The 25,583-nt window shown below is 44.7% G+C and overlaps 1 protein-coding gene across 2 annotated transcripts in view; it reads right to left on the bottom strand.

Moving 5' to 3' along the window:
• LOC135558342 (netrin-G1-like) overlaps positions 1 to 25,583 on the bottom strand; it is a 198,265-nt gene that overhangs the window by 103,830 nt on the left and 68,852 nt on the right. For both annotated transcript variants that reach the window (XM_064992081.1, XM_064992082.1), the window contains exon 3: positions 18,884 to 19,527. In XM_064992081.1, coding sequence (XP_064848153.1) covers positions 18,884 to 19,527 — 644 coding nt within the window. The remainder of the gene's footprint in view (positions 1 to 18,883; positions 19,528 to 25,583) is intronic.

The following is a 25,583-nucleotide window of genomic DNA, read 5'->3' as shown; positions in this document are numbered from 1 at the left end:
GTTTCCTGTCTCTCTGGGCCAGTGTATTTATCCCTGTGTTTCCTGTCTCTCTGGGCCAGTGTATGTATCCCTGTGTTTCCTGTCTCTCTGGGCCAGTGTATGTATCCCTGTGTTTCCTGTCTCTCTGGGCCAGTGTATTTATCCCTGTGTTTCCTGTCTCTCTGTACCAGTGTGTTTATCTCTGCGCCAGTTCGTCTGTACGTAGAAGTTAACCAGCATGTTTTTTTTTCATGTGCTGCTGTTTTTCTATTATCTTCTAGCCCTCCTGGTTTTGACTTTTGCCTGTTTTTCTGGACTCCATTCCCGCCTGCCTGCCCATTCTGCCTGCCCTGACTTGAGCCTGTCTGCCATTCGGTACCTTCTGGACTCTGAACTGGTTTTGACCTTTTGCCTGTCCACGACTATTCTCTTGCCTACCCCTTTTGGATTGTTAATAAACATATTGGATTCTAACCATCTGCCTCCCGTGTCTGTAGCTGGGTCTGGCCTTGTGCCCTTATAATTATTCACATTATGCAGCCCATATACACTGTTTGTACAAAACATTAGGATCACACGCTCTTTCCATGACACAGACTGACCAGGTGAATCCAGGTGAAAGCAATCATCCCTTATTGATGTCACCTGTTAAATCCACTTCAATCAGTGTAGATGAAGGGGAGGAGACCGGGTCCTGTGTGGCTCAGTCGGTAGAGCATGGCGCTTGCAACGCCAAGCGTCGTTGGTTCGATTCCCGCTAGGGCCACCCATATGTAAAAGTAGTGGCCCCAGCCGACTTGTAAGTCGCTTTGGACAAAAGCGTCTGCTAAATGGGATATATTAAAGAAGGATTGTTAAGCCTCGAGACAATTGAGACATTATTTGTGCATGTGTGTAATTCAGAGGGTGAATGTGTACTATTTAAGTGCCTTTGAACGGGGTAGTAGGTGCCAGGCTCATCGGTTTGAGTGTGTCAAGAACTGCAACACTGCTGCTGGATTTTTCATGCTCAACAGTTTCCCGTGTGCATCAATAAATGTCCACCACCCAAAGGACATCCAACCAATTTGACATCTGTGGGAAACATTGGAGTCAACATGGGCTAACATTCCTGTGGAATGCTTTGGACACCTTGTAGAGTCAACATGGGCTAACATCCCTGTGGAATGCTTTGGACACCTTGTAGAGTCAACATGGGCTAACATTCCTGTGGAATGCTTTGGACACCTTGTAGAGTCAACATGGGCTAACATTCCTGTGGAATGCTTTGGACACCTTGTAGAGTCAACATGGGATAACATCCCTGTGGAATGCTTTGGACACCTTGTAGAGTCAACATGGGCTAACATTCCTGTGGAATGCTTTGGACACCTTGTAGAGTCAACATGGGCTAACATTCCTGTGGAATGCTTTGGACACCTTGTAGAGTCAACATGGGCTAACATTCCTGTGGAATGCTTTGGACACCTTGTAGAGTCAACATGGGCTAACATTCCTGTGGAATGCTTTGGACACCTTGTAGAGTCCATGACAAATTCAGGTTGTTCTGTAGGCAAAAGGCAACTCATTACAGCTCCTTGCAAAAGTATTGGCGTTTGCCATTTTTTCCTATTTTGTTGCATTACAACCTGTAATTTAAATGGATTTCTAATTGGATTTCATATAATGGACATACACAAAATATTCCAAATTGGTGAAGTGAAATGAAAAAAATACCTGTACAAAATTATAATTTTTTTTAAATGAGAAAAGTGGTGTGTGTATTTGTATTCACCCCTTTTGATATGAAGCCCCTAAATACGATCTGATGCAAACAATTACCTTCAGAAGTCACATAATTAGTTAAAGTCCACCTGTGTGCAATCTAAGTGTCACTTGATCTGTCACATGTTATCAGGAACTAAGGTTAGAACGTGACACACATGATCTGTCACATGATCTCTCTCTCTATATATATATATATATATACTGCTCAAATAAAGGGAACACTTAAACAACACAATGTAACTCCAAGTCAATCACACTTCTGTGAAATCAAACTGTCCACTTAGGAAGCAACACTGATTGACAATAAATTTCACATGCTGTTGTGCAAATGGAATAGACAACAGGTGGAAATTATAGGCAATTAGAAAGACAACCCCAATTTAGGAGTGGTTCTGCAGGTGGTGACTACAGACCACTTCTCAGTTCCTATGCTTCCTGGCGGAGTCTACAACCAACACAAGTGGCTCAGGTAGTGCAGCTCATCCAGGATGACACATCAATGCGAGCTGTGGCAAAAGGTTTGCTGTGTCTGTCAGCGTAGTGTCCAGAGCATGGAGGCGTACCAGGAGACAGGCCAGTACATCAGGAGACGTGGAGGAGGCCGTAGGAGGGCAACAACCCAGCAGCAGGACAGCTACCTCCACCTTTGTGCAAGGAGGAGCACTGCCAGAGCCCTGCAAAATGACCTCCAGCAGGCCACAAATGTGCATGAGTCTGCTCAAACGGTTAAAAACAGACTCCATGAGGGTGGTATGAGGGCCCGATTTGACAGAGAACACCAAGATTGGCAAATTCGCCACTGGCACCCTGTGCTTTTCACAGATGAAAGCAGGTTCACACTGAGCACATGTGACAGACGTGACAGTCTGGAGACGCCGTGGAGAACGTTCTGCTGCCTGCAACATCCTCCAGCACGACCGGTTTGGTGGTGGGTCAGTCATGGTGTGGCGTGGCATTTATTTGGGGGGCCGCACAGCGCTCCATGTGCTCGCCAGAGGTAGCCCGACTGCCATTAGGTACCGAGATGAGATCCTCAGACCCCTTGTGAGACCATATGCTGGTGCGGTTGGCCCTGGGTTCCTCCTAATGCAAGACAATGCTAGACCTCATGTGGCTGGAGTGTGTCAGCAGTTCCTGCAAGAGGAAGGCATTGATGCTATGGACTGGCCCGCCCGTTCCCCAGACCTGAATCCAATTGAGCACATCTGGGACATCATGTCTTGCTGCATCCACCAACGCCACGTTGCACCACAGACTGTCCAGGAGTTGACGGATGCTTTAGTCCAGGTCTGGGAGGAGATCCCTCAGGAGACCATCCGCCACCTCATCAGGAGCATGTCCAGGCATTGTATGGAGGTCATACAGGCACGCGGAGGCCACACACACTACTGAGCCTCATTGTGACTTGTTTTAAGGACATTACATCAAAGTTGGATCAGCCTGTAGTGTGGTTTTCCACTTTAATTTTGACTGTGACTCCAAATCCAGACCTCCATGGGTTGATACATTTGATTTCCATTGATAATTTTCATGTGATTTTGTATTTGAAAAAAGTATTTAAGGATGTGTTATTTTAGCGTTCCCAGACTCTGAAAGGCCCCAGAGTCTGCAACACCACTAAGCAAGGGGCAATACCAAGCAAGCATCACTATGAAGATCAAGGAGCTCTCCAAACAGGTCAGGGGACAAAGTTGTGGAGAAGTACAGATTAGGGTTGGGATATAAAAAATGTAAAAACAGAAACTTTGAACATCCCACGGACACCATTAAATCCATTATTAAAAAATAGAAAGAATATGGCACCACAACAAACCTGCCAAGAGAGGGCCGCCCACCAAAACTCACGGACCAGGCAAGGAGGGAATTAATCAGAGAGGCAACAAAGAGACCAAAGATAACCCTGATGGAGCTGCAAAGTTCCACAGTGGAGATTGGAGTATCTGTCCATAGGACCACTTTAAGCCGTACACTCCACAGAGCTGGGCTTTACGGAATAGTGTCCAGAAAAATATAAGCAAACATGTTTGGTGTTTGCCAAAAGGCATGTGGGAGACTCCCCAAACATATGGAAGAAGGTACTCTGGTCAGATGAGCCTAAATTGATGTTTTTGGCCATCAAGGAAAATGCTATGTCTGACACAAACTCAATACCCCTCCCCACTCCGGGAACACCTTCACCACAGTGAAGCATGTCTGTGGCAGCATCATGCTGTCGGGATGTTTTTCATTGGCAGGGACTGGGAAACTGGTCAGAATTGAAGGAATGATGGATGGCGCTAAATACAGGGAAATTCTTGAGGGAAAACTGTTTGTCTTCCAGAGATTTGAGACTGGGACGGAGGTTCACCTTCCAGCAGGACAACGACCCTTAAGCATACTGCTAAAGCAACACTCGAGTGGTTGAAGGGGAAACATTTAAACGTCTTGGAATTGCCTAGTCAAAGCCCAGACCTCAATCCATTTGAGAATCTGTGATATGATTTCAAGATTGCTGTACATCAGCGGAACCCATCCATCTTGATGGAGCTGGAGCAGTTTGCCTTGAAGAATGGGAATGGCTAGATGTGCCAAGCTTATAGAGACATACCCCAAGCGACTTGCAGCTGTAACTGCTGCAAAAGGTGGCTCTACATAGTATTGACTTTGGCTGGGAGAATAGTTAAGCACGCTCAAGTTTTCAGTTTTTTTAGTATCATTTCTTGTTTGCTTCACAGTAAAAGATATTTTGCAACTTAGTAGACATGTTGGGTAAATCAATTGATACAAACCACCCAAAAATCTATTTTAATTCCAGGTTGTAAGGAAACAAAATAGGAAAAATGCCAAGAGGAGTCAACACTTTTGCAAATGTGTTAGGAAGATGTGCCTAATGTGTATGTTTTGACTTCCAAGAATTTCGAAGGTTTGTATCATTCACAACAAAAGTTGCCAAATAACTCTACATCTAGCAAATAGGACCTGTTTCAAATTATCACTTTTGATCTTGGTTTCTCTGTGGTATAATGATCTTGGTTTTTCTGTGGTGTAATGATCTTGGTTTCTCTGTGGTATAATGATCTTGGTTTTTCTGTGGTGTAATGATCTTGGTTTCTCTGTGGTATAATGATCTTGGTTTCTCTGTGGTGTAAGGATCTTAGTTTCTCTGTGGTATAATGATATTGGTTTATCTGTGGTAAAATTATCTTAGTTTATCTGTAGTGTAAGTATCTTGGTTTCTCTGTGGTGTAAGTATCTTGGTTTCTCTGCGGTGTGATGATCCTGTTTTTTCTGCTGTGTAAGGATCTTGGTTTCTCTGCGGTGTGATGATCTTGGTTTCTCTGCGATGTGATGATCTTGTTTTTTCTGCGGTGTAAGGATCTTGGTTTCTCTGCGGTGTGATGATCTTGGTTTCTCTGCGGTGTGATTATCTTGGTTTCTCTGCGGTGTGATTATCTTGGTTTCTCTGCGGTGTGATGATCTTGTTTTTTCTGCTGTGTAAGGATCTTGGTTTCTCTACAGTGTGATGATCTTGGTTTCTCTGCGGTGTGATGATCTTGTTTTTTCTGCGGTGTAAGGATCTTGGTTTCTCTGCGGTGTAAGGATATTGGTTTCTCTGCGGTGTGATGATCTTGGTTTATCTGCGGTGTAATGATCTTGGTTTATCTGTAGTGTAATGATCTTGGTTTATCTGTGGTATAATGATCTTGGTTTATCTGCGGTGTAAGGATCTTGGTTTCTCTGCAGTGTGAGGATCTTGGTTTTTCTTTGGTGTAATGATCTTGGTTTCTCTGTGGTATAATGATTTTGGTTTGTCTGTATTTTAAGTATCTTGGTTTCTCTGCGGTGTGATGACCTTGGTTGTTGCTGTTTTTTCCTAACAACACATTTACCATGTTCTTGAGAGGTTATTGTAAAATAAGCAAATCAAACTGCCTTAGACAGACTGTTTGTATGTCTCCAGTGGCAGCAAAACTTGTTATGAGGAGCACAGCCACTACTCACCTCATTATGTTGTGTTGTGTCACCGTGAAATTGAAGAGTTCGATTAGACATCATTTCTCATTCACCGAGTGGCGGACCAATTTTGTCATTCATTCGGGCCTGGGTTTTACTAATGCAATACACCTCAGACAGACAGACAGACTGACAGACAGACAGACAGACATCTCTGGGCAAATAGTTTTGTCTCACTTCCTCGCAACTATTAAGTCGACCCCGCCAGAGCTTCCTCCTCCCCCTTCCATTTCCCTGAGAAGTGTGTGTGTGTGTGTGTGCGTGTGCGTGTGCGTGTGTGTGTGTGTGTATTAGGGACGCATCAGCAGTTAATTCTCCCTGCTCCAAATTTTCAGACTTTGAATTTTCAAAAATTTAATTAGAATTTGCAGGTGGACAGCTCAGGCCCATCCAGCGTCACTACGAGTCACGGTTGTGATTTGTTTCAATGACAAGAGACATTATGGAGGGGTGTGCATTGATGTAGGGGTTATGGTATGGTGATGTCCCCCTTTGCCTCCTTCAAAGAGGACCCCCTTTACAGTGAAAGTTACAGAGAAGTAGGGATCAGACTGGGGGAGATAAATATGGAAAGCAGGAGGTGGGTGTTGGACAGAAGAATAACAATTTATATATTTTGGTCCATGCAGATAAACTACCCCACATTTCACTCACATTATATTCTCACTCCAATAGGGAAATGGCAACCAGCATACAGATAAGTTACTCTGTACAGCTGAGGTCCCCTCCGCATCCCAATAAATAAATACACTTTACCTTCAATTCCCTTCATACTTTTCGACTGCTTCTTTATTTGCTTAAACATAGGCCTTTATTAACTGACAAAACACACTGACTCATCACGCATTGCAGGCTAATAAGCAAGCTAGAGACAAAGATTAAAGGGAGATGCTGGGGTGGGCTGTATCAGCTTATCTGTAGTGTAAGTACCACGTATCTTGGTTTCTCTGTAGTGTAAGTACCAAGTATCTTGGTTTCTCTGTAGTGTAAGTACCACGTATCTTGGTTTCTCTGTAGTGTAAGTACCAAGTATCTTGGTTTCTCTGTAGTGTAAGTACCAAGTATCTTGGTTTCTCTGTAGTGTAAGTACCACGTATCTTGGTTTCTCTGTAGTGTAAGTACCAAGTATCTTGGTTTCTCTGTAGTGTAAGTACCAAGTATCTTGGTTTCTCTGTAGTGTAAGTAACTTAATTCCTCTGTAGTGTAAGTATCTTGGTTTCTCTGTAGTTTGAGTATCTTGGTTTATCTGTAGTGTAAGTAACTTTGTTTCTCTGTATTGTAAGGATCTTGGTTTCTCTGTAGTGTAAGTAACTTTGTTTCTCTGTAGTGTAAATATCTTGGCTTCTCTGTAGTGTAAGTAACTTTGTTTCTCTGTAGTGTAAGTATCTTGGTTTCTCTGTAGTGTAAGTATCTTGGTTTCTCTGAATGTAAGTATCTTGGTTTCTCTGTAGTGTAAGTATCTTGATCATCTCTAATGTAGGCTAGATGAATCAGCTAATTTATTTATTTTACTAGGCAAGTCAGTTAAGAACACATTCTTATTTTCAATGACGGCCTAGGAACAGTGGGTTAACTGCCTGTTCAGGGGCAGAACGAAAGGTTTGTACCTTGTCGGCTCGGGGGTTTGAACTTGCAACCTTCCGGTTACTAGTCCAACGCTCTAACCACTAGGCTCTAACCACTAGGCTCTAACCACTAGGCTCTAACCACTAGGCTCTAACCACTAGGCTCTAACCACTAGGCTCTAACCACTAGGCTCTAACCATTAGGCTACCCTGCCACCCAGTTAGCTAGTTAGATATGTCAGCTGATCATCTCTAATGTAGACTAGATGAATCAGCTAGTTAGCTAGGCTGTGCTGTCAAAACACACTAACTAGTTTACTTACTTTATATTTGTTCTGCTACTGAGTCGTACTGTAGTTGCCCCCTTCCCTGTCTCTGACAACACGTGCCAGCAACTCCAAATTAACCTACTCGCCGCTTGGCGCCGGTGGGTACGAGTGCAGTACTCACTGCCATGCTCGTGGTGGCAGAAGGGTGATGGAGGGGGCTCGTGGTGGCAGAAGGGTGATAGAGGGGTCTCGTGGTGGAGGGGGCTCGTGGTGGCAGAAGGGTGATGGAGGGGACTCGTGGTGGCAGAAAGGTGATGGAGTAGGCTCCTGATGGAGGGGGCTCGTGGTGGCAGAAAGGTGATGGAGGGGACTCCTGATGGAGGGGGCTTGTGGTGGCAGAAGGGTGATGGAGGGGGCTCGTGGTGGCAGAAGGGTGATGGAGGGGGCTCGTGGTGGCAGAAGGGTGATGGAGGGGGCTCGTGGTGGCAGAAGGGTGATGGAGGGGACTCGTGGTGGCAGAATGGTGATGGAGGGGACTCGTGGTGGCAGAATGTTGATGGAGGAGACAAGATTGAAGAAACGCCACCAATCAGAGAGACACAGCTGTGATAAAGTGCAAAAAGGCACTGAGGTGAGGTAAGTATTGGTCATAGCTTCCTCTCTGGTACCAAAAGGCTCAGGTAAATACTGCATTCGGTACAGAACAGCTCAGGTAAATACTGCATTCGGTACAGAACTGCTCAGGTAAATACTGCATTCGGTACAGAACAGCTCAGGTAAATACTGCATTCGGTACAGACCAGCTCAGGTAAATACTGCATTCGGTACAGAACAGCTCAGGTAAATACTGCATTCGGTACAGAACAGCTCAGGTAAATACTGCATTCGGTACAGAACAGCTCAGGTAAATACTGCATTCGGTACAGAACAGCTCAGGTAAATACTGCATTCGGTACAGAACAGCTCAGGTAAATACTGCATTCGGTACAGAACAGCTCAGGTAAATACTGCATTCGGTACAGAACAGCTCAGGTAAATACTGCATTCGGTACAGAACAGCTCAGGTAAATACTGCATTCGGTACAGAACAGCTCAGGTAAATACTGCATTCGGTACAGAACAGCTCAGGTAAATACTGCATTCGGTACAGAACAGCTCAGGTAAATACTGCATTCGGTACAGAACAGCTCAGGTAAATACTGCATTCGGTACAGAACAGCTCAGGTAAATACTGCATTCGGTACAGAACAGCTCAGGTAAATACTGCATTCGGTACAGAACAGCTCAGGTAAATACTGCATTCGGTACAGAACTGCTCAGGTAAATACTGCATTCGGTACAGAACAGCTCAGGTAAATACTGCATTCGGTACAGAACAGCTCAGGTAAATACTGCATTCGGTACAGAACAGCTCAGGTAAATACTGCATTCGGTACAGAACAGCTCAGGTAAATACTGCATTCGGTACAGAACAGCTCAGGTAAATACTGCATTCGGTACAGAACAGCTCAGGTAAATACTGCATTCGGTACAGAACAGCTCAGGTAAATACTGCATTCGGTACAGAACAGCTCAGGTAAATACTGCATTCGGTACAGAACAGCTCAGGTAAATACTGCATTCGGTACAGAACAGCTCAGGTAAATACTGCATTCGGTACAGAACTGCTCAGGTAAATACTGCATTCGGTACAGAACAGCTCAGGTAAATACTGCATTCGGTACAGAACAGCTCAGGTAAATACTGCATTCGGTACAGAACAGCTCAGGTAAATACTGCATTCGGTACAGAACAGCTCAGGTAAATACTGCATTCGGTACAGAACAGCTCAGGTAAATACTGCATTCGGTACAGAACAGCTCAGGTAAATACTGCATTCGGTACAGAACAGCTCAGGTAAATACTGCATTCGGTACAGAACAGCTCAGGTAAATACTGCATTCGGTACAGAACAGCTCAGGTAAATACTGCATTCGGTACAGAACAGCTCAGGTGAAGCTTGGCGGGGTATGTCCCACATGGCACCTTATTCCCTACAGCATATCATGCACTGTTCTGCTAGGGGCAATAGGTCTCGGGTCATAAGTAGTGCACTATAAAGGGAATAGGCTGTTATTTGGGAAAAAAACCTTGGTCAGTACAGCTGCCTCTGTGTTATCATAAAGAGTGTGTCGATATTTCTGTTATCTCCTGCCCTCAAGGGAGAGTTTATGTTGATGCGTTTTCCCTCCATCTCTCATTAATTATTTAGGTGGAAAGCAAAAGTCCCTAATGAGTACTAATTAAACATCAGAGACTGGTGCGCGTGTGTGTGTGTGTGTGTGTGTGTGTGTGTGTGTGTGTGTGTGTGTGTTTGAAGTTTCAAAGTTTGTGCGTCAATGTGTACTGGTGGATGATCGGCAGAAAACACAACCACATGTGACAACGCATCTGGTAGAAGATAAATGACCGAGTGTTCGCACAGAGGTAGATTTGAAGGGTAGCAAACGTGTGTAGGTGTGTGTTGTGTTTGTTTGTGTGTGTGGTTGGCGGGGCCAAGTGGCCACTCTTTTCACACGAGTATGTGTGTGACATCTAGAGAGAAATATAAATGTGTATGTAAACATATTGATGAATACTGTGGAGCAGCAGGACTACAGGAACAAGCTCCAGCTGAGCACTGTCCCCTTAACGAGGCTGTGGAGCAGCAGGACTACAGGAACAAGCTCAAGCTGAGCACTGTCCCCTTAACGAGGCTGTGGAGCAGAAGGACTACAGGAACAAGCTCCAGCTGAGCACTGTCCCCTTAACGAGGCTGTGGAGCAGAAGGACTACAGGAACAAGCTCCAGCTGAGCACTGTCCCCTTAACGAGGCTGTGGAGCAGCAGGGCAAGAGGAACAAGCTCCAGCTGAGCACTGTCCCCTTAACGAGGCTGTGGAGCAGAAGGACTACAGGAACAAGCTCCAGCTGAGCACTGTCCCCTTAACGAGACTGTGGCAGCAGCAGGACTACAGGAACAAGCTCCAGCTGAGCACTGTCCCCTTAACGAGACTGTGGCAGCACTTTAATGGACTGCTGTGGAGCACTCTATTGGACTGCTGTGGAGCAGCAGGGCCAAGGCAGAATGAGGACTGATATGATTTTCAACGTTTAAACTTTTGTCTAGTCCTGTCGACTTCACGCTTTTGTTCCCTAAGTTTAAAGTCTGACCCTACTCTAATGAGCTCTGCCCGAAACAAGGCCAATAATATTGCCAGTGTGCTTTGCAGTTCATTTGGTCATGTTTTTGTTAGTCCACTAGGGACTGATTTTCATTGCATTATGTTAGTAACCAATAACCTATACTGTGTGTGTGTGTGTGTGTGTGTGTGTGTGTGTGTGTGTGTGTGTGTGTGTGTGTGTGTGTGTGTGTGTGTGTGTGTGTGTGTGTGTGTGTGTGTGTGTGTGTGTGTGTGTGTGTGTGTGTGTGTGTGTGTGTGTGTGTGTGTGTGTGTGTGTGTGTGTGCGTTTCTGTTTGATTATTTAGTTAGTTAGTTAGTTAGTAAATAAATATTTAAGCCAGTTTGTGTATCGCTGATTCATCACTTAGGTTAGGGTTCATGAATGAGACTGACACTCTTGAGTTAATTCGGGAGATGGTATCTCATTAAACAAACTTTTCCTGTGGTGCACCAAATTCCTAATGAATTAATTGTTACATGATGAATTTAATTGAGTAATAATTAAACGTAGTAGGTAACATCAGTCATCACATTAATGATGGTCACGTCACGACACCGATTACATTTATAAAGTAACCTATCCAACCCTGATGTCGGTCAGAACCGGCACCAGAACCACCCAGTTCCCCTAAACGAAGAGGTTTTAATGTATCCTATGAAGTATGAGACACATACTTTAACTAGGAGAGAGAGGGAGGGAGAGCAGAGGTGAGAGAGGGGGAGTTACAGACAGACAGACAGAGAGGATTTGAGTAGTGAGTAAGGAGATGCAAGATTAGTCTGTAACCCAAAGAGTTTGAGAAATTAGTTTTTACACCACCAAACATTACCAATAGTTTTTGGTTCACTTCTCTGACCATATACTGTAGTAGAAAAGAGAATATTATTATATATTTGTTTCATTATTTAGATATTTTTTTAACTAGGCAAGTCAGTTAAGAACACATTTTTAATTTCAATGATGGCCTAGGAACAGTGAGATCACTGCCTTGTTCAGGGGGAGAACAACATATTTTTACCTTGTCAGCTCTTGGAGCCTCTAACCACTAGGTCCAACACTCTAACCACTAGGCTACCTGCCACCCCATTTTACTGTTGACTTTGCTTCCACAGTAGTCAACTTTTAAAAGGTTATAGATTGAAAACAGCAGAAACTGGGTAAGGACCAGAGTTTAAATAATTCATCCAGACATCTAAATTGATTATGCAAAGAAAAAAATCGGAATTTAACAGATCCCTGAGGGTGTTTGATTATGGAGAGAATAGAAGTGAAACATCTCCCTGAGGATGTACTTGATGTACAGTACCAGTCAAAAGTTTGGACACACCTACTTATTCAGGTACCTTTATTTTTAAAATGTTCCTACAATTAGATGCTTAGTTTGACACTAAAGGAGAGGAAGCAGTTGTCATATAATAATTGATGAACCTGTGATTCGTCAACTTTGAATACATTTCCTGACTGACGCATGCTACATTTGGATCGGTTTGGGGTCTGTGGACAGATGCAGTCTTATCTTAAACATTGGAACCAGTGAGCGATGCAAATTAGTGTATCGTTACATCCCTACTATGTATTTTGACTATCAGTACTGTTGGTGCAAATACAGCTGATTACAGATGTAGGATCTTCATATGATCAGCCTATCATGTTTCAGGTATGAAACAGATGCAGACAGTGTCGAAGTAACAAACGTCTATTACTAGAACAGGGGGCAGGCAAAATGTCAGGTCAAGGGTCAGGCAGAGGTCAGTAATCCAGATCATAGTCCAACATGTATAGAACGGCAGGTCGTCTCAGGGTTAGGTCAGGCAGAATGGTCAAAACTGGTAAAACTAGAAAACAGGAACTAGACACAGACAGGAGCAGAAGGGAAAACCGCTGGTAGGCTTGACGAACAAAACGAACTGGCAACAGACAAACAGAGAACACAGGTATAAATACACTGTGGATAATGGGGAAGATGAGCGACACCTGGAGGGGGGTGGAGACAAGCACGAAAACTGGTGAAACAGAACAGGGTGTGACACACCCTGTTGCAGGAGAACTTCCCTGCAATGCAGGAAATGTAAAACTTGTTGTATATTTGAGGTGTTAAAAAGCTTCTGAAGTTTATAATTTCCACTTTGAAATGAAAATGTTAAATGTATCGACCTTTACAAAAATGTCTATTTAGTTGTAATCTACGTAATAATTCACTTCCTGTTGCTGAAGGATTATCTTCCTGGTCATACATCTGTAGTTCTCAAATGCACAAACCTGCATTTCACACGTACAAATACCTACTAACCTACTAACTCATCGCCCCATGATGAGCATTGGCCATATACAAATACACAACTTGCATTATTACTTTGAAAACAAAAATACTGACTTTGTCTCTGTCTTCTCAAACTAACAAGACATGTTGCTTTTTTTTCACAGATAGATTCTAGCATCCACCTTTGACTGGTTGCTAAATGCTTTTATGAATTATTCAAAGTTTATAAATCGTTTAGAGGCAAGAACCATATGGACCCTGTCATATCATGCCCAGGAATTCTGGGAACGAGATGAGCGGAAGCAAACAGGGTTCACCTCTGAAATACTTTCATTAACAGCTTAAATTCCTCCAAACTTCACTCCTTTGTCCCTATCCTTATTCCGAGAGTAACTACTATGGGCGAGGGTCAAAAGTAGTGTATTTGGGACACAATCTTTTTCTGGTCTTACAGTCTGTTTTTTTAGTCGAGAGCTTTCAACATCTAAATTGAGTACAACACTAGGCTATCCCAAAAAAAACATGTTCTCGTGACCCTATATCCTTAGAAAGCCTACTGTCACAGTAAATATTTGATATTTTCTTACAGTAAGTTAATGAGTATAGTTGTTGTTATGACTATTGAGTTGAGAGCTATCAGCTCTCAGTAGCAGTACACCTGCCTCCAAATACTTCAGTTATTGTGATATCCACATAAACAGCAAACAAGCTAATTTAAGGGTAGAATCTTTCTTCCTTTTGTAGATAGTGTCGTAGCCGTTCTCAGAACAGGATAGACATTCTGAGTTCTGTGATGATAACTTTGGTAGATAGTGTCGTAGCCGTTCTCAGAACAGGATAGACATTCTGAGTTCTGTGATGATAACTTTGGTAGATAGTGTCGTAGCCGTTCTCAGAACAGGATAGACATTCGGAGTTCTGTGATGATAGCTTTGGTAGATAGTGTCGTAGCCGTTCTCGGAACAGGATAGACATTCGGAGTTCTGTGATGATAGCTTTGGTAGAGGTTCTCGGAACAGGATAGACATTCTGAGTTCTGTGATGATAGCTTTGGTAGATAGTGTCGTAGCCGTTCTCAGAACAGGATAGACATTCTGAGTTCTGTGATGATAGCTTTGGTAGATAGTGTCAGAACAGGATAGACATTCTGAGTTCTGTGATGATAGCTTTGGTAGATAGTGTCGTAGCCGTTCTCAGAACAGGATAGACATTCTGAGTTCTGTGATGATAGCTTTGGTAGATAGTGTCGTAGCCGTTCTCGGAACAGGATAGACATTCTGAGTTCTGTGATGATAGCTTTGGTAGATAGTGTCGTAGCCGTTCTCGGAACAGGATAGACATTCTGAGTTCTGTGATGATAGCTTTGGTAGATAGTGTCGTAGCCGTTCTCGGAACAGGATAGACATTCTGAGTTCTGTGATGATAGCTTTGGTAGATAGTGTCGTAGCCGTTCTCGGAACAGGATAGACATTCTGAGTTCTGTGATGATAGCTTTGGTAGATAGTGTCGTAGCCGTTCTCGGAACAGGATAGACATTCTGAGTTCTGTGATGATAGCTTTGGTAGATAGTGTCGTAGCCGTTCTCGGAACAGGATAGACATTCTGAGTTCTGTGATGATAGCTTTGGTAGATAGTGTCGTAGCCGTTCTCAGAACAGGATAGACATTCTGAGTTCTGTGATGATAGCTTTGGTAGATAGTGTCTCGTTCTCAGAACAGGATAGACATTCTGAGTTCTGTGATGATAGCTTTGGTAGATAGTGTCGTAGCCGTTCTCGGAACAGGATAGACATTCGGAGTTCTGTGATGATAGCTTTGGTAGATAGTGTCGTAGCCGTTCTCGGAACAGGATAGACATTCGGAGTTCTGTGATGATAGCTTTGGTAGATAGTGTCGTAGCCGTTCTCGGAACAGGATAGACATTCTGAGTTCTGTGATGATAGCTTTGGTAGATAGTGTCGTAGCCGTTCTCGGAACAGGATAGACATTCGGAGTTCTGTGATGATAGCTTTGGTAGATAGTGTCGTAGCCGTTCTCGGAACAGGATAGACATTCTGAGTTCTGTGATGATAGCTTTGGTAGATAGTGTCGTAGCCGTTCTCGGAACAGGATAGACATTCGGAGTTCTGTGATGATAGCTTTTTCTCCCTTCAGTATGTAGCAGAGACCTGGAGAAAATGTGATTTGTTTTTGAATTCTTTGTGGATCTGCGTAATCTGAGGGAAATATGTCTCTCTAATAGGGTCATACGTTTGGGCGGCAGCGTAGCCTAGTGGTTAGAGCATTGGACTAGTAACCGGATGTTTGCAAGTTCAAACCCCTGAGCTGACAAGGTACAAATCTGTTGTTCTGCCCATGAACAGGCAGTTAACCCACTGTTCCTAGGCAGTCATTGAAAATAAGAATTTGTTATTAACTGACTTGCCTAGTTAAATAAAGTTAAAATAAAATAAAAAACATTGGTTAGGAAGTGCAGGTCAGCTTCCACCTAATTTTCTTCTCTTGAGAGCCATGTCTGCCTACGGCAGCCTTTCTCAATAGCAAGGCTATGCTCACTGAGTCTGTACATAGTCAAAGCTTTCCTTAATAAGTTTGGGTCAGTCACAGTGGTCAGGTATTCTCTCACTGTCTCTGTCTGTCTGTCTCTCTCTCCCTCTCTCTCATATATACCCAAGGGCTAGGAAAAATATCTATATTTTTTCTCCCATTGCACCTTAACTGAGCTATCTAATGAGAGGCAGAACTCTCTGCTGGAGATGGGGTTGGGAAGCAGGGTAGTACAGTCTGCAATGTAAAACCCAGCAGTGTTTGTTTACCAAACTGGTGTAAATATGACTGGAGAATGTATGAGTTTCCGAATATGAATATTAGTGTGGGGATGCTTGAATGCTAGGATCACATGGGCTCGTCAGATGTTCTAAGGACATGAACTAAGCTCACAGATGACACAAATGATGGAAATATGAATGTAGATTTAATATCAATCACCTGTTCTCTGTTTTCAACAAAAAACTCTTCAGGAAGGAACTTGTGCTGTAAAACATCTCTCACCTTGGAACAGTTGGGTTGAACACACTGATATTAAAAGTGAAATAAGGTTGCAACCTCGTAGATAGAAAACTAGACACTCTTCATTAGTTACAGCAACCCAACAGCTCTGTGGAGTTACATTAACCCTACAGCCCTGTGGAGTTACATTAACCCAACAGCTCTGTGGAGTTACATTAACCCTACAGCCCTGTGGAGTTACATCAACCCAACAGCTCTGTGGAGTTACATCAACCCAACAGCCCTGTGGAGTTACATCAACCCAACAGCCCTGTGGAGTTACATCAACCCAACAGCCCTGTGGAGTTACATCAACCCAACAGCCCTGTGGAGTTACATCAACCCAACAGCCCTGTGGAGTTACATCAACCCAACAGCCCTGTGGAGTTACATCAACCCAACAGCCCTGTGGAGTTACATCAACCCAACAGCCCTGTGGAGTTACATCAACCCAACAGCCCTGTGGAGTTACATCAACCCAACAGCCCTGTGGAGTTACATTAACCCAACAGCCCTGTGGAGTTACATTAACCCAACAGCCCTGTGGAGTTACATTAACCCAACAGCCCTGTGGAGTTACATTAACCCAACAGCCCTGTGGAGTTACATTAACCCAACAGCCCTGTGGAGTTACATCAACCCAACAGCCCTGTGGAGTTACATCAACCCAACAGCCCTGTGGAGTTACATCAACCCAACAGCCCTGTGGAGTTACATCAACCCAACAGCCCTGTGGAGTTACATCAACCCAACAGCTCTGTGGAGTTACATTAACCCAACAGCTCTGTGGAGTTACAGCAACCCAACAGCCCTGTGGAGTTACATCAACCCAACAGCCCTGTGGAGTTACATTAACCCAACAGCTCTGTGGAGTTACATTAACCCAACAGCCCTGTGGAGTTACATTAACCCAACAGCCCTGTGGAGTTACATTAACCCAAAAGTCCTGTTGAAGTAGAGAGGAGGAATGTTGAAGTAGAGAGGAGGAATGTTGAAGTAGAGAGGAGGAATGTTGAAGTAGAGGAGGAATGTTGAAGTAGAGAGGAGGAATGTTGAAACAGAGGAGGAATGTTGAAGCAGAGGAGGAATGTTGAAGTAGAGAGGAGGAATGTTGAAGTAGAGAGGAGGAATGTTGAAGTAGAGGAGGAATGTTGAAGTAGAGAGGAGGGATGTTGAAGTAGAGGGGGAATGTTGAAGTAGAGAGGAGGAATGTTGAAGTAGAGAGGAGGAATGTTGAAGTAGAGAGGAGGGATGTTGAAGTAGAGAGGAGGAATGTTGAAGTAGAGAGGATGAATGCTCCAGTAATGTTGAAGTAGAGAGTATGAATGCTCCAGTTTATGTTGAAGTAGAGAAGAGGAATGTTGAAGTAGAGAGGATGAATGCTCAAATACTGTTATCTCCTATAGGTTCTCTGAGAGGATTTATGTCCCCAGTGTTAACTATTTACTAAGCAGACAACATTCTTAATGACCAGACTCGTCTCCTCCCAATTACCTAACATTCTAATTGTTCTAATCTCCCATTCTAAGCCGACTGACGGAATTCTAATTTGGAAACAAACTGTTCCAACTCACCCAGGCCCAATCAGACGACTCATTACTGAGCCTAGTTATCCTCATATAAACCAACTATACATACACACACATTCCCACACACACACACACCGGTCTCATTCAGTGAACAGCTGTGGAGTGTGTTTATGATCGACAGGTGGTTCATTAAGCATCTATGGGGCTATAAAATAATATATCTGTTGTGTTTCATCATCTCTAAACCGTTGGGAATCTCCTGATGGGAGGGTGGATGTCAAATTTAAACCTGGCCTTAGTTCTAAATGGCACTCTATTCCCTATATAGCACACTACGTAGTGAATATGGTGTGATTTGGGACATACAGGGGTCATAGCCATGTGTCCAGGCCCCGTCCTAGTCATTATTAGAATGCGTCAGAGCATTCAGCTCATACAAAATGAATCAAAACTAATATGATTTTAAAAGAGAGTATGAGGCGAAGCGTTAAGGGGTTTACTCTGCCCAAAATCTGCCCATGAAAATAAAAGTGAGGAATTTTGGAACGGAGGTCAATGAGAGAGTGTCGAATTTGGTCAACAAAAATGTTGTTTTTTTTTATTGCTAATTTGCTATGTGAGGCTAATTTAATGGAATATAAGTTTCATAATGGTTAGGTTGTTGCAAATGCACTGATATAAGTGGACACTCATGGTTTTCTCGTCAACTTTGAAAATACTACTTTATATCGGAGTTGCCCACACGTGTCTGGCCTCTCATTGTTTAGAATTGTTTTTATTTATTTCACCTTTATTTAACCAGGTAGGCTAGTTGAGAACAAGTTCTCATTTGCAACTGCGACCTGGCCAAGATAAAGCTTAGCAGTGTGAACAGACAACACAGAGTTACACATGGAGTAAACAATTAACAATGGTCCCACCTGATCTAGACATCTCCCGTATGCCTTCCATCTTTGAGGAAATGTCTATTGTTAGAGTGGTCACTTGACTATCTAGTCAATATAATAGATCATCTTTGATTTGCATTTGAATATTAAAGGGATCATTTGGAATTTTGGCAATAAGGCCCTGTATCTACTTCCCCAGAGTCAGATCAACTTGTGGTTCCCATTTTTGTATGTCTCTGTGTCCAGTATTAAGGAAGTTAGAGGTAGTTTAGCGAGCCAATGTTCACAAGTGTTAGCACAAAGGTATCTGCTAGCATGCTAGAGATATATAACACACCTGTAAAGGGACATCAAGACTAAATAAAGATAAAAGCAACTCTCTCACCTTCCCTGCACCTTGATGTCAGAGATGGCGTAGAAGTATCTGGACAGGTTGTTCTCATCCACCATGGTGGACCCGGTGGCTGGTTTCAGCAGCCGTATCCTCAGGTCCGTCACAGTGAAGAAGTCCCGTAGGTTCCTGGTGGTGTCCAGTTGACCGTAGAGCGACGCCATGTTGTACAGCTGCAGCCCGGCGAACAGCGCAAACCGGTCCTTGATCTCGAAGCGGACTGTTTTATCGTACTTCCACACGTAGCCACGGGAGTAGTCCTCAGTACAGATAATGTCGAGGAGGGTTCGCTGGGTCAGCTCGTTGACCGTCTTGGGCTCCATGGTGAAGGCATCGAGGCAGTCGGTAGCGTAAAACTGGTAAGGGGTCCAGGTTTTACCGTAGTCTAGCGATTTCTCCAGAAGCATCTGCTCAGGGCGGCCGGACTCAAAGGTGAGGACGATGTCGTCAGTCAGCTCGATAGTTTTGTTCCAGGACAGTGTGATGTTGACCTCCAGGGGTTTGGGGTACTTCTTCCAAGAACTGGACTGCCAGAAGGTTGTTGGGTTGCGGCCCTCGAAATCGAACATGAGCTCTGAAGGGTGGGCTAGTTCATCTGTGGAGGCGTCACACTCGTTGTTGCACATGTAAGGGTTTTCCTGTGGAGGGGGGGGGATAGAGGTAGAGAACACAGGTTAAAACCTTAGACATTACCCGGTATCAACATGCCTGCAATCTATTCTGGACTGACAGGATCTCGCTCATTTAGGGACTCATTCACACACACTTTAATCATCAGTCATCTGTACTCTAGTGATGTCACCTACTGCTGGTGGAGGAGTGGAACTACACCATATTTCAACCCTGCTCCTTACGCAGTAAAATAATGTCCTTGTATTCAATCCACCACTGTCCTCTACTTAGCAATATACTGTCCTGTATTCAATCCACCACTGTCCTCTACTTAGCAATATACTGTCCTGTATTCAATCCACCACTCTGGTAGGTCTCTAGTCGTCTCTACCACCCAAATTGCCTGTGTGATTTATATTCCTGCTGATCCTCTAGTGTAGATGGGAGAAGAATCCTCAATGACTGTCTCTTATGAAACACTGCTGAGAAATATACATATATTTGCCTGCTCAACCGAGGCCCAGCACGACTCTGTGTGTGTGTGTGTGTGTGTGTGTGTGTGTGTGTGTGTGTGTGTGTATGTAATGTGTGTGTGTATGTATGTATGTGTGAGTGTGTGTGTGTGTGTGTGTGTGTGTGTGTGTGTGTGTGTGTGTGTGTGTGTGTGTGTGTGTGTGTGTGTGTGTGTGTGTGTGTGTGTGTGTGTGTGTGCATGAAAGAGTGTTTTAAACACACTCATATTGACATTCATCTCACCTCTACTCTATACAACATTGAGGCCAGCTGCAGATGAGATTTTGATCAGCTATAAACGTCTAGCAAAGCCTGTCATCATTTCAAAATGCTAATGCTGGCTATTTAAAAAAATGTTAACAGTATTTCCCATTCTTCTTGTGGCAGTATGATTATGAAGTTATGATAAATCCAACACATTTCAAACCATACATGTTTAACAAGAGGCATGTTCACTACATCACAGAACACTGATAAACTAATATTGAACTCATTGAGCACAAATACAGGTCTGACTGCCAGTTCATTCACAATGTAGGACTCGGCATCTTGTATTTCAAATGGTTGTGTTTGGACTTGAGTCCATTTGATGCTTTGCAAGATGAGAGGCAAGATTGTACTAGATAGGATCCTATCTAGCCACTCAGTTAGTCATTTATATATCGGCAGGCCTCGCTGGTGTTTTCATCGGGAACATGTCACCAGGCCTCTGCTCCTACTGATGTCAGATAAGGATAAGGACTTACATGATACGGCTGAACATGTCTGAGGTGTCCTGGGTTAGCAGGGTTGGCTGACTGAGGTAAGTGGTTTTGTTTCCATGACTACCACCTAATAGGTGTTGGGTGATACAATTCTTAATCAAATCATCAGCTGATATCTCAAAGTGCTGTATAGAAACCCAGCCTAAATCCCCAAACAGAAAGCAATGCAGGTGTACTAGCACGGTGGCTAGGAAAAACTCTCTAGAAAGGCCAGAACCTAGGAAGAAACCTAGAGAGGAACCAGGCTATGAGAGAGACGATGTGAGAGACAGCCAGAGGAATGCGAGAGACAGTCAGAGGGATGTGAGAGACAGTCAGAGGAGGGAGGGAATGTGACAGAGAGTAGATATATGGCAGGAGAGAGACAGTCAGAGGGATGTGAGAGACAGTAGAGACAGTCAGAGGGATTTGAGAGACAGGAGAGAGACAGTCAGAGGGATGTGAAAGACAAGAGAGAGACAGTCAGAGGGATGTGAGAGACAGTCAGAGGGATGTGAGACAATAGAGAGACAGTCAGAGGGATGTGAGAGGCGGGAGAGAGACAGTCAGAGGGAGGTGAGAGACAGGAGAGAGACAGTCAGAGGGATGTGAGAGACAGGAGAGAGACAGTCAGAGGGATTTGAGAGACAGGAGAGAGACAGTCAGAGGGATGTGAGAGACAGGAGAGACAGTGAGAGGGATGTGAGAGACAGTAGAGAGACAGCCAGAGGGATGTGAGAGACAGTCAGAGGGATGTGAGAGACAGGAGAGAGACAGCCAGATGGATGTGAGAGACAGCCAGAGGGATGTGAGAGACAGGAGAGAGACAGTCAGAGGGATTTGAGAGACAGTAGAGAGACAGTCAGAGGGATTTGAGAGAGAGAGACAGTCATAGGGATGTGAGAGATAATCAGAGGGATGTGAGACAATAGAGAGACAGTCAGAGGGATGTGAGAGACGGGAGAGAGACAGTCAGAGGGAGGTGAGAGACAGGAGAGAGACAGTCAGGGGGATGTGAGAGACAGTCAGAGGGATGTGAGAGAGAGGAGAGAGACAGTTAGAGGGATGTGAGAGACAGTAGAGAGACAGTCAGAGGGATTTGAGAGACAGGAGAGAGACAGTCAGAAGGATGTGAGAGAGGAGAGAGACAGTGAGAGGGATGTGTGAGACAGTAGAGAGACAGCCAGAGGGATGTGAGAGACAGTCAGAGGGATGTGAGAGACAGGAGAGAGACAGTCAGAGGGATGTGAGACACAGGAGAGAGACAGTCAGAGGGATGTGAGACACAGGTGTTGGGTGATACAATTCTTAATCAAATCATCAGCTGATATCTCAAAGTGCTGTACAGAAACCCAGCCTAAATCCCCAAACAGAAAGCAATGCAGGTGTAGAAGCACGGTGGCTAGGAAAAACTCCCTAGAAAGGCCAGAACCTAGGAAGAAACCTAGAGAGGAACCAGGCTATGAGAGAGACGATGTGAGAGACAGCCAGAGGAATGTGAGAGACAGTCAGAGGGATGTGAGAGACAGTCAGAGGAGGGAGGGAATGTGACAGAGAGTAGATATATGGCGGGAGAGAGACAGTCAGAGGGATTTGAGAGACAGGAGAGAGACAGTCAGAGGGATGTGAGAGACATTCAGAGGGATGTGAGAGACAGTCAGAGGAGGGAGGGAATGTGACAGAGAGTAGATATATGGTGGGAGAGAGACAGTCAGAGGGATGTGAGAGACAGTAGAGACAGTCAGAGGGATTTGAGAGACAGGAGAGAGACAGTCAGAGGGATTTGAGAGACAGGAGAGAGACAGTCAGAGGGATGTGAGAGACAGGAGAGAGACAGTCAGAGGGATGTGAGAGACAGGAGAGAGACAGTCATAGGGATGTGAGAGACAGGAGAGAGACAGTCAGAGGGATGTGAGAGACAGGAGAGAGACAGTCAGAGGGATGTGAGAGACAGGAGAGAGACAGTCAGAGGGATGTGAGAGACAAGAGAGGGACAGTCAGAGGGATGTGAGAGACAGTCAGAGGGATGTGAGAGACGGGAGAGAGACAGTCAGAGGGATGTGAGAGACAGGAGAGAGACAGTCAGAGGGATGTGAGAGACAGTCAGATGGATGTGAGAGACAGGAGAGAGACAGAGTGATGTGAGAGACAGTAGAGAGACAGTCAGATGGATTTGAGAGACAGGAGAGAGACAGTCAGAGGGATGTGAGAGACAGGAGAGAGACAGTCAGAGGGATTTGAGAGACAGTCAGAGAGACAGCCAGGGGGATGTGAGAGACAGCCAGAGGGATGTGAGAGACAGGAGAGAGACAGCCAGAGGGATTTGAGAGACAGGGAAGGGACAGTCAGAGGGATTTGAGAGACAGTCAGAGAGACAGCCAGAGGGATGTGAGAGACATCCAGAGGGATGTGAGAGACAGGAGAGTCAGACAAAGGGATGTGAGAGACAGTAGAGAGACAGCCAGTGGGATGTGAGAGACAGCCAGAGGGATGTGAGAGACATGAGAGAGACAGCCAGAGGGATGTGAGAGACAGCCAGAGGGATGTGAGAGACAGCCAGATGGATGTGAGAGACAGTCAGAGGGATGTGAGAGACAGCCAGGGGGGTGTGAGAGACAGCCAGGGGGGTGTGAGAGACAGTCAGGGGGATGTGAGAGACAGTCAGGGGGATGTGAGAGACAGTCAGGGGGATGTGAGAGACAGTCAGGGGGATGTGAGAGACAGTCAGGGGGATGTGAGAGACAGTCAGGAGAGAGACACAGGAGAGAGACAGTCAGAGGGATGTGGGAGACAGGAGAGAGACAGTCAGAGGGATGTGAGAGACAGGAGAGAGACCTGGAGACCTGGGCCAGGTGTGTCCCAGAATAAATGGACCTTTTCCACATTCATGGAGGAGACTCTCTCCATGCAGACACCTTTGTAGATTGTGTTGTGGTTCTTGGTGGCCTTTTGTTTGTTTGCATTGGCACCTTTCAACACCCTGCATTATCACATTCATGCAAAACACTCACTTACACTACTGATTACTGATTACACACACCATTGTATATTTTCCTTAGTTGCTTTGGTTAATAAATATATATTTTGTTACTCCTTATCTCCACGTGGTCTCCCTTTGTTACGGGCTTTGAGCCGGTTCGTGACAGTGTGGTAGCTTAGGCGAGCAAAACACTCAACCCTGCTGAACACAAATACTCAGACTGAGAAAAAGCGCTGCTGTCAACAGTCTAGGCAATCAAACACTTCACCAGTTATGTCGGAGGACAACAGGTGATCATAGAAACATGTCACCAACCTGTGACTTGTTTGAAAAGCCAACGTATCCGTGAGGGTGCTGTACACAACAATAGGATAGCGGCTTGGCTTATGACGCTGCAGAGCCATGATGTAGTAATCAACTACGCAAAAGCGGAAAAACCTGCCTTTGGGCAGTGCTTTGGCGGTGTGTCAATGCTGTGGTGATGATGAAACCGACTCCGTACCACCCCTGTGGGACATTGCTCCGCCATTGCCTTCAAACCATCACAACTTCGAAGAGAATGTGTGTCTTGACAGGCCGATGGTATTTGTAGTTGGCTATTCTTACCGCCAACTAGACCACTTGCAAGCTGGGGTGGGATTGGTATGGCACAATGACATTCCGTGCAAACCACTTACATTTTAGCTTGGCAACAAGACCAGACAGTTTGCAGAAGTGGCTGGCGAGCTGATCACCCTGCAAATGGCGGTGAAACATGAATTGTCAGAACTAGCGATCTGCACCGACTCAAACTACGCAAGACTCGCCTTCTTATGCCACTTGCCGTTTTGGAAACAAAAGCACATGACTACTTCAAGTGGGAAAGAGGTGAAAAACAAAGAGCTCATTCTAGCTTGCGATTAACCTCATCACCGAACACAATATACTGGAAGAAATTGGAATTGGAAGAAAGTCAAGGGACACTCCAAATCACCTGGTCGTGACAAACTTGGCAACGACCATGCCGACAGCATGGCGAAATCCAGTGCAATTCACGGCACCCTTTTTGTGTTTGATGCTCGAGACAAAAAAAACACTGAGGAAGCTATGGTGGCTGCAGTACCGCGTAGCCATGTAGCACCACAGAAAACGTCTTCGCACGAACATCATGTGTTGCTAACGCATTCATTCATGAATGGCAACCTGGTAGCAATGCAACACAAAGATGAGACCCTCATCACTGCGATGGCGTTCCTGTTGGATCCTGTCAACCACCCAGTGTCAGAACTGGCTTTGGCAGGTTCACACGACTTGCGTTCGCTGTACGCAACTAAACAGTAACTCACACTTGTAGATGACCTACTGGTGTATATTTCAGAGACCGACACCGCTCGAAGGTGGTGGTTCCTAAACCACAGAGGGGGATAATGATAGCCCATGCCGACGACGAGCCATGTGGAGGCCATAGGGGGGTCAAGGTTACATGCGAAACATTGCGACAGGTCAAATCAAATCAAATTTATTTATATAGCCCTTCTTACATCAGCTGATATCTCAAAGTGCTGTACAAAAACCCAGCCTAAAACCCCAAACAGCAAGCAAGGCAGGTGTAGAAGCACGGTGGCTAGGAAAAACTCCCTAGAAAGGCCAAAACCTAGGAAGAAACCTAGAGAGGAATAAGGCTATGAGGGGTGGCAAGTCCTCTTCTGGCTGTGCCGGGTGGAGATTAAAACAGAACATGGCCAAGATTTTCAAATGTTCCTAAATGACCAGCATGGGCAAATAAAAATAATCACAGTAGTAGTCGAGGGTGCAGCAAGTCAGCACCTCAGGAGTAAATGTCAGTTGGCTTTTCATAGCTGATCAT

The sequence above is a fragment of the Oncorhynchus masou genome, chromosome 17 (assembly GCF_036934945.1).
Source record: "Oncorhynchus masou masou isolate Uvic2021 chromosome 17, UVic_Omas_1.1, whole genome shotgun sequence".
NCBI lineage: Eukaryota > Metazoa > Chordata > Actinopteri > Salmoniformes > Salmonidae > Oncorhynchus > Oncorhynchus masou.
Note: the sequence above shows the minus strand (reverse complement) of the source record. Positions and strands in the feature narration are given on the sequence as shown.